The 10,450-nt window shown below is 34.3% G+C and overlaps 1 protein-coding gene across 2 annotated transcripts in view; it reads right to left on the reverse strand.

Moving 5' to 3' along the window:
• The window catches only part of LOC144960255 (multidrug resistance-associated protein 1-like), an 83,948-nt gene extending 75,941 nt beyond the window's left edge, over nucleotides 1–8,007 (reverse strand). The window contains exons 1-2 of one of the 2 annotated variants that reach the window (XM_078893290.1): nucleotides 7,816–8,007; nucleotides 588–840 (exon numbers count right to left, since the gene is read on the reverse strand). In XM_078893290.1, coding sequence (XP_078749416.1) covers nucleotides 588–686 — 99 coding nt within the window. In that variant the 5' untranslated portion in view covers nucleotides 687–840; nucleotides 7,816–8,007. Of the gene's footprint in view, nucleotides 1–587; nucleotides 841–7,815 lie in introns of those variants that run through there. The other variant, XM_078893289.1, reaches the window with a different exon arrangement.
• Between the last annotated feature and the right edge of the window lie 2,443 nt (nucleotides 8,008–10,450).

The following is a 10,450-nucleotide window of genomic DNA, read 5'->3' on the forward strand; positions in this document are numbered from 1 at the left end:
AGCTTTGTACTCATTTTCTCTCATAGCACTCAGGAATAAAACGAGTAGCTGTCCGTTAAAACAGCGTTTTCTCTGTTCGAGAAAAAAGAATTATATCACCTTACAGGTGGCATGTCTCGTTCTACATGTTACGTGCTGCTGTTGGTCAACCCCGTTTGGCAAAGCGCTTTGAGCACGTTAACCCCCTCCTTACCAGCCATTTTCAGAATTGTTTTCAAAATTTCACATCCACCAAACACAAAAATAGTTTTTCTTACTCAAACAGAAAAGCAACAAATAAATTCTTAGAATTAAATTGATCAGCAAAATGAACTCTACAGCCCAGTGTCATATTTTTATAGCTAGAAAGAAATAAAAATATTTAAATTGTGTGATTTACAATAGAAAACTGAATGATAAAAGTGCTGGTTGGATCGTAACGAATGTGACGATTTTCCTATGGTTGCTAAGGAGAGGGTTAAGTGGGTTTTGCGCTATATTAAAGTCACGTTATTCGCAGGTCAGACAACACGGCACGTTTAGAAAAAAAAAAACAACAACACATAATGAAATGGAAATTATTTATCTTATATAAAGTAACAACTTACCCACAAGTCATCATTGCAAAATCTTATTCCGTCACTGTAAGATTCGTTAACGGACAGCAAAACCGTTGATGCATTATTATCTCCGCGTAATGACGTCATTTGGTTTTCGAATTGAATATCCGATTTCGTTGAATGGAAAGGCAAACAGTCTTTATACTGCCTGCTGTATGAAAATCAATTGGGTACAGAGAAGAATAATTGACTGTCAGTACTCGTTTGTTCTCTTGTTGACCGCCATCCTTGGAATCTAAATCTAGAAAACAAGAAAAGAAAGGGAAATGGTACAACTATGTGTGGTAATCTTGCAAATCCCGTCGGCTGTTAGAAAATATAGTGTTGTGTTTTTGACGGGACACCAGATTAATGATGTTAAATCACTCAACCGAGAAGCGTTAAGTATTTAAATCTGAGAGAACAATTGTGACCCCTCGTCTCAAAACGGTATTATGTCAGGATAGACCAAATGCTAATAAATCAAAGTATAGTTCAACTGGTCAAAAATATGAAACGTTGATATTTAGCACAGTAAAATATGATATTCGTCCTCCTCTATAAAGCATATAAACTTAACTTAAGCATGATATAGTATCTGGCTACAAATTCCATTTATCAGCATCTTAATCAGCCCGGCTTAATACCGTTTTGAGACGAGGGGTCACAATTTATTACTGAGTATAAGTTAGAGTATATTAACGAATATATCGCAACAACATTGGAAGTAGGATGTCAGTCTAATAGAACTCAAATATCGAAAGTAAGGAACAAAGACTGCATCCTTCTCTAGGGCATGCAACTCTGATATTTGTAAGCACAAATAATATTTTAAACAATGGACTTAATGAATGAGAACCAATTAACCTATTGTGCGGCTATATGTTCTGGTGGGATGACACTCGCTTTTGGATCGGAGGGTCCTGGGTTCGAGCCTCGCGTTCGGCGCATAGTTGAAAAGGCTCTTTACTCACATTCTCTCGCCGTACTCAGGTGTAAAATGAGTGCCTGGTCATTAACAGCGTTGTCTTTGTCCGAAAAATTGTAATATCGCCTAACAGGCGTCATGTCCCGTCCTACATGTTAAATGTTGCTGTTGACCAGGGAACCCTTGTAAAGCGATTTGTGCACATTTAGTGGCTATTGCGCTATATAAAGCTCAATTTTTGTTTTTGTTTTAACCTGTAACTAAAGTCAATTAGCTAATAGCAATAGGGGGCAACTCTTTCCTATGGAAACTCGGTGTATAAGATTTATTTTCTTTAACAACGGTGAAAATCGCTTTTATAGACTAGAAATACATATTCGTTCATACTAACAATGTTTGAAATACAGCTACACATTGTGATCACAACAGCATTTGCAAAACAAATTCATATTTTAAAAAAAACATTAATATCAAAAAGCACTTTTGTAACATAAACCAACGATTTTGTATAAACAACAATATTTGAAATGCAGTTACACATTATATCATAACAGCATGTGCACAACACATTCATGCTTTAAAAAATATGAAAATTAAGAAGCACTTCTGTAACACAAACTAACGTTTTTGTTTATACTAACGATTTTTGAAATAAAGTTATGGATTTGCATAATAACAGCACTTGCACAACAAATTCATACTAAAAAATAACATTAATATTAACAAGCACTTCTGTAACATCAACTAACGATTTTGTTTATACTACCAATCTTCGAAATACAGTTACACATTATATCATAACAGCACTTGCACAACACATTCATCCTAACGAAAATTAAAATTAACAAGCACTTCTGTAACATAAACCAACGATTTTGTTTACACTACCAATCTTCGAAATACAGTTACACATTATATCATAACAGCACTTGCACAACACATTCATCCTAACGAAAATTAAAATTAACAAGCACTTCTGTAACATAAACCAACGATTTTGTTTATAGATACTACCAATCTTCGAAATACAGTTACACATTATATCATAACAGCACTTGCACAACACATTCATCCTAACGAAAATTAAAATTAACAAGCGCTTCTGTAACATAAACCAACTATTTTGTTTATACTACCAATCTTTGAAATACTGTTACACATTATATCATAACAGCAGTTGTACAATATATTTGAGCCAAGGTCAAAAGGTGCCCGCCTGATACCAGTGTTAAGAAAATTTGATTTTTACTTAATTATGGGCTGTTTTCATTGGGTTAATGCTTGTAATCAATTGATAATATGAAGAAGAGATAAAATGAGATAGCTCAACATACTCTGTTCAACAGAATATGAAATAAAGAACTTGAAAGTCAAATTTGAATGCTGTTTGGCATGTGCTCAAAACGAGGTCAACGCATCACCTTTTTAGAAATCATGTAGAAATTAAATGTGATGTTTTAGCTCACGTGATTGAAATTTGACTAATAGTATAAAGTCAAAATTTACTTTTAAAAGCAATTGCAGTATATTACATATCTGATTAAGTTTCATATAGAGTTCTTAAAAAGTTGGTGTTGCTTGTGACCTTTGGTGTCATCAAACACAGCACAATACTAAGACTCTACACGAAACTCTAAAGCTCATGTTTAATGTTTATAAAATGTTTTATTATGAGAAAAAAGCATAGATTTACTATCTGAACTCAAATCTTGGGAGTAAATGTATACCGTTTTGCCGATATTGAGGTTTATTGGTTTTGGTGTCATTTGTCACAAGCAACACGGCATGCGTGAACACGTGGAAGTTTGTTTCGTTAAATGGTGATTCGCAATTTTGATCCACCCTTCTTACCAGTCTTTGAAGTGCAGCACTTTCATTTGCCTTTCCAGCGTGGCTCCAGGCAGAAAAGGTAAGTTGAACTTTGGTGTCATCGCTATTTTACATTGTCACAAGCAACACTTGATATTGGATATTACAAAGTGTCACCAAAAAATTATGTTTTCAGCTGTTATTCTATTTACAAATATGATATAATGACATCTCACATAAGACTGATTTTGACACAATTAATTATTTCCTTGTAATTCCTTTTTTTTTTTTTGTTTCAGGGTTGTATCAATCAAGAAAAAGACAAAACTCAAAGCTTTTGACGAATCCAGATAAAAGAAGGGTTGTCAAGAAATTTGATTTGATTTACTATTAACACACTAAATTACTACAAACTAGCAGATTTGAGCAGTAGGGCGGATGTTACCGTATGGTTACATGTATTCATTACCATGGCTGATATTTATCTAGTGTTTGTGTGACTTCTGGTACTTTTTGTGACCATTGGTGTCATTGGTTAAAATGTCACAGGTGACACTTAAGTTTGAAGTTTCTAATGTATTTCTGTTTTCATGTTCTTCAAAGCTTGAAATGTCATTGAATTACATTTTAACAGGCTATATTACATGTGTTCAGTTGCTATTCTTGATTTATTGAGGTAAACTTGCGTTCTAGTGCCGATTTTGACCAAAGTAATAGCAACAATGGTATTACTAATTTCTAAGTATATTTCCAATTTGAAAGTAATTAGTTTCTTAAAATATTATTGAATTTCATTTTAGAGTAGGTTATTGTGCTTTTTTGACTGAAAATAATGATATATTATGGACGAAAGTGTGATTTGGTGTTGCTTGTGACATAAGTAATGGTGTCACCGGTCTTATGTCACAAGTCACATTCAGATGCTCTAATTTCCATGTATATTTCTATTTTTGAAGTCTTTGGTTTCTGAAATATTATTTAATTCCATATTTAACTGTGGTTATTACACTGGTTTGACTGAAATTAATGATATATTTTCGAAATTGCAATTTGGCATTGCTTGTGACATAAGCAATGGTGTCATCTGTCTAATGTCACAAGTGACACAATGTCGCTAAATAAGATATGCTTTGGTCACATTATTTCCCAACATTTTATTCCAAAAGTTTCTGAACATTGCTGGTAATAAGCATATGCAATATTGTTGTTGTTGTTAATGCACAAACATTTTTATGAAATAATATATTTGCATTCTATGTTGCTTGTGACCGATGACACCAAAAAGCAACTTTTTCTCCAATAGTTGGTAACACTATTGTACTATGATTGTTGTTGATTGTGTCCTTTTGTCTATAACTTACTAAATAAAGTTTGATACTCAACAAAAATCATTTGGTTATTGAGTTTTTTGTCTCATTTTGGTGTCACCGGTCACAGGTGACACCAGCAACCTATAGGTATTGTTGACGATATTATGCTGCGTTTGACCTTAAAGTTATCTAAAGGGCCTTTGATTCATGAAGTACAGGGTTTTTGCTACATATATAGAAACATGAATGGACTATTATGTCACTTTTATTTTGAGAAAAAAAATTGGCACCTTTTGACCTTGGCTCATTTATAATCAAGAACAATATTACACTGGACAGGTCGTGGATAGAAAAAAATCTCGATTGTACCCGGTATTGATCTCGGTTCTTTGCGAGCGAAGCGAGTGCTCTACCAACTGAGCTATTGTGACCTCCATATCAAATGCGCATAACAATATATATATATATATATATATATATATATATATATATATATATATATATATATATATATATATATATACATATATATATATTAAGGAAAAATAAAGAAAATAAAAAAACAAACAAAAAATTTGAGCTTTTAGATCGCGCAATATCAAGCAAACGTGCTCAAAGCGTTTTACAGTGAGTCCCTAGGCCAATAGCAACACGTAACGTGTAGAACGACTGACCCGTGACTTGATTAGATTAACGCTTGTTGACCTTACCTTTGAAGATACCGTGGTCATCAGCAGGACGCGTCAGGTTATGTTTTATGGACACGGTTTTATTGCGATAACAAAAGTACATGAATCGTACGTTTCTGATCATCGAATATCTAAATCAAAATCAACATTTTTACAGTCCACAAAATTGACATAGTGAGAATACCGTTTAAAGTATATCATTTATTTTATCAAATGTTGCTTTCCTAGAAGTGACAAGAATAATGGAACAGTTCCAATCTGTCATACTCTTAGAAGAAGAAGAAGTATAAATAGATAAATAAAAAAAGAAATTAATAAATAAATGAATAAATAAAAAATGAATAAATAAATAAATAGATAAATAAATAAATAAATAAATAAATAAATAAATAAATAAATAAATAAATAAATAAATAAATCAATCAATCAATCAATCAATCAATCAATCAATCAATAAAACAGAAAATTTTCAAAAAGGAAAAAAAAATGTAAAAGTCATTAATAAGAAAAAAAATATGACAATAACAGCTTCCAAACACAAAACAAATTACAAAATAAGAAATGTTTTTGGCTAAAAACCAATTTTCCCGGACAATACAGTAACAATACAAACATGAATACATTACTCAATACATAATACTAATTATTATTCGGTAGTTTCCCCCGTTTGCTGAAGAAGGGCTTTGATCCCAAAACGTTCTGTGTTTGCTATTCGTTTTCTCTATTTATGTTTTTTACAAACTGATAAACTCCGGCTCCAATATATATATATATATATATATATATATATATATATATTGGAGCCGGAGTTTATCCCGTTTTGGATTGCGTGAAAATCATTTTCTACCTATCCTTTGGATAGGACGCTAGATTATGACAAAGTACTTTCCACCTGATCTAACAGAACCAGCAACCTAATCACTGCTGGGTGGAGAAGGGGGGAGGTTCAGAAACTCACCCCCTCCCCCCTCTCCCCCCGCGACTGTTACCGGGATCGATCTTGGCCCCTTTGCATGCGAAGCGAGCGCACTATCTACCACCTGATCTATCGGTATTTTCTGACAAACTTATTATACAACACGTTGTCTTGTTTGCTTTGAATGTCTCCGAGTGCGTTAGCATTCTCGTGGATAGATGACTTTGACTAGGATTAGAAGGGGTAACTGGGAATTCTCAACCAGTTGGACTGTAATTACACGGTATAATACAGTTCTAGGGGTTATAGGTGACATTCTTTTACTTCTTCTTCTTCTTCTTCTTCTTCTTCTTCTTCTTCTTCTTCTTCTTCTTCTTCTTCTTCTTCTTCTCTTCTTCTTCTTCTTGTACACCATAACATTTAAAGAAAACGAAGAGTGTGTTTAGAGCATCTTTTGATAAAGAAATTATTCATTGCAAGATATTGCGTTTGAGTGATAACAAATATATATTTCTGTTTGTTGGGTGTGAAGTTTTGGGAAAAATCCCGAACATGGCCGATAAGGAGAAGGTTAATGGGCAGCGTGGCTCAGCGGTAAGGTCTTTGCTTCGTACCCGAAAGGTACCGAGTTCGATCACCCGCCGCTGCACTGTGTGGCCTTGAGCAAGTCACTTCGCCCAAGTACAATTTGCGGCTCTGATCTGCGGCTGACTTCCGGAGTATTCCAGTCTTCCTTTAGAAGAGACCCTAGAGATAAATATCCCCTTATGCGATGAATAAAGGGAAGTTTGTTTTTACTTTAATTTTTAAAAAATGTATTTTATTATTTTTGAAATCGGGATTTCCGGAGAGGACCGATGCCTCATTGACTCGATTACTAACAGTAATCGTAGCAGGATTGCTATGAACCCTCGATTTTACTTCCACAATTTGTGACGATGTATGCTCTCGTGTGTGTCTGTGTGCTTATGTCTGTCTGTATATGTGTGTTTGGGTGTGCGTGTGTGTGTGTGTGTGTGTGTGTGTGTGTGTTTTGCGAACGTTAGACACAACAGGGACTAACTGTAAAGTATGAATCGATATTGATAGATCAAACAAACATCGACTAGTTTAATGGGTATTCCCATTCCACATCGATACCTTCTCTCCTTGTTTATCGATATGAACTCTATTGAAACAAAAAAAAAACAAAACCCAAAAGAGATAGACACGTTAATAATATCTACATATATATACATATATATATATATATATATATATATATATATATATATAAATCTATACTCTTCTATAATAATATTGTTTCCAGCATTCGCTCTCATAAATAGCTTACAAATAGCTTCTTTTATCAAAAAAAGTTGAGCAGTATTATTTCATGGTTTTTATTTTTAGAATTTAAATCTATTTATATTATATTATATTTATATATTTATTCTCACCTCATTCCGTTTTATTCTCCGATAACGTTGCTAACATATGATAATATATATGGCAACAAATGAATATCACTTCAGTTGCCTCATATGCAAAAAAAAAAGTAAACAAACAAGCAAACATCGCACATCAAAACAGCCAATTCACTCACATATCATGTATTCCCTGAAATAATCCGTTATAAATATCAGTACACCGTACCAATATTTTGATATTTAATTGTAATAACCCATATTTAAACTTCAATCCCAGTTGTTACGCTCTCATTCTCATTAACAAATTGAATATAAGTACTTTTGTTCCACATTCAGAGCCAACCCAAGTCAACAGAATCACTCATATGACAAGCATCCCGGAAAATAATCCCCATTCTGTACCTACTACTACGCTTTATAATCATTGTGACATGTAATGGCAATAGACCTTTTAAACCTTCCACGTTCGGAGTTAGACTTTCATCTAACATATTGTGAGAAAATTAATATCGTTACCCGTATTCTATATTAACCCTCTCCTTACCAACTATAGGAAAATCGTCACATTCGTTACAATGCAACCAACAATTTTCTCTTTCTGATTTCTCCTGTAAGTATATTACAGCATTTAAAGAAATGCTTTGATTACAGCTATAAATTCTAAATACTGTGTTGAAGAGCTCAATTTGCCGAACAACATTCTGTATGGAATGAACTCGTTACTTTTTTGTTTGAGTAAGAAAAGTCTATTTTTGTGACTGGTGGGTGTGAATTTTCGGGGGAAATTCTAAAAATGTGACCCCTCGTCTCAAAACGGTATTAAGTCTGGATGATTAAGATGGTGAAAATGGGATTTCTAGCCAGAAACATCATGTCAAAGTTGAGTGTTTATGATTTATAGAGGAGAAGGAATATCATATTTTACTGTGCTAAATACAAACGTTTAATATTTTGACCATTTTACCTATAATTTGAATTTTTAACATATCGATGGCGTCGCGCGCAAACCGTCTAAGTCCGCGATCGACATGAAATCGTTTTATTGGCTTAATTCATTCTATACCCTACGATACACCATGTCTATTCATATCTAAGAAAACACGGAACTCTAAATTGGCGAATTTGACATGTGATCAAACCGTACAAGTCCATTGGGTCTTTAAATTGCCGGTCTCAAAACGTCTATCTCCGTTGTGATTCCTTTTTGATTGTTTCAACGTCAGGTGATTGGTCTCAGTTACAACAATGGCTTTTCCTCAACTTGATGAGTTTTTAAAAAAATCTAAGCCAATAGCATCATTGTTTAAATCATAGACTGGCTCATGTATTTATTTGATCTTTTTAACAATTTATCATAACATCGTACTCTCATTTCTTGATATTGATTTTGAGAGGTATACTTCAAATGTAATGTTACACTGTTGGCATTATGAAATACACCCAAGAAAAAAATGATTCTCAAAATTCTCTAAAAGCAATTAAAATACATTGACTGATATTGCTCTAATAGTTTTTGTTGTCTGTCATTATTGAAGATAATTAGCTCACTTGTTTTATTTTACTTATGTCAACTGCTTAACGTCATGCTGCCTTACAGCCGTGGTAAACGAATGCTTCAACTCGGTTTAGAGACTCAGAAGCAAGACAAAAGACGAAAGCCTCTTGAATCACCTGATGTGTAATTGTACAGAGAAACCCTTGAGCCTTTTCAGAACATTCTGAATCTATCTGTCTCGGAATTGATTGATGTACAATCTGACATGGATATTTAGTTAGTATTGATGAAGAAATGTTTAACTTTGGTAATATTAGTAGTGGTAAGATGGAGAGTGAAAGCGGTAAAGAAGGTGATGAGATGGACAGTGAGAGGATCAGAAATGATGAGATGGAGAGAGACAGGGGAAAAGATGATGAGGTGTACAGCGGTATGGTGTAAGATGAGGTGGATAGTAACATTGGTAGGGCAGCTGGACGAAGGGTGGAAGATAATGAGGTGGACAATGACCATATTAGGTTGATAGGTTAAGAGGTAGAAAGTGACCATGGTAGGGTGGAAGGTTAAGAGGTAGACAGTGACCACGGTAGGGTGGAAAGTGTAAAAGTGGCAGTGACCGTGGTAGAGTGGAAAGTGAAGATGTGGACAGTGAGGAATGTGATGAGGTGGGCAGAGTAGGATGGAAGGGGATGAAGTGTGAGGGAACCAAAAGTAGAACAATCTCGAAGAAATATTTGAACAAACGCTTAACGGAGCAAGGCAAGGCTTATGTTGGCAGAAGATTAGACAATGAGTCAAATAAATCTGTTCAATCATGAAAATAGGCAGTCTCAATGGGGGATCGATGCTCGTGTAAAGCACAGTATCACCAATGCAAGAAGATAAATGACGAAGACCGAAGCAAGATATTTAATGAGGTGTGGCAGTGGATGAGTTGGGATTAAAGGAATGTGTACAGCGTGTGCTACTTGTTCCTGCACTGAAAGCTTCTGTACTGTATACTAAACTAAACTGCAGGTGCATAATTAGTACTCAATTTATAATTTAGTGACTGGTGACTGTCTTTCCTGTCTCTGGATGAGGTGGATAGCGTACATGCAACAGTTGAAAGACAACTGAAGAATGCTCACGTCTATTCACTTCTTAATTACGTGCAATTGATAAGGTCAGCAAGAAGGAAGCCACGTACCTACCAAGTAAAGTACTTGAAATTCCAATTCTTCAAATACTTTGAAACATTTGGCACAGAAGAGATTAAAAATATTAACCCTGGAGCTGGGGAAAAAGTCACAGACATTTGTGCCTTAAAATAGTGT

This window comes from Berghia stephanieae, chromosome 15 (genome assembly GCF_034508935.2).
Source record: "Berghia stephanieae isolate SIO BIC M18660-M18661 chromosome 15, UCSD_Bste_1.3, whole genome shotgun sequence".
In the NCBI taxonomy this organism is placed as follows: Eukaryota; Metazoa; Mollusca; class Gastropoda; order Nudibranchia; family Aeolidiidae; genus Berghia; species Berghia stephanieae.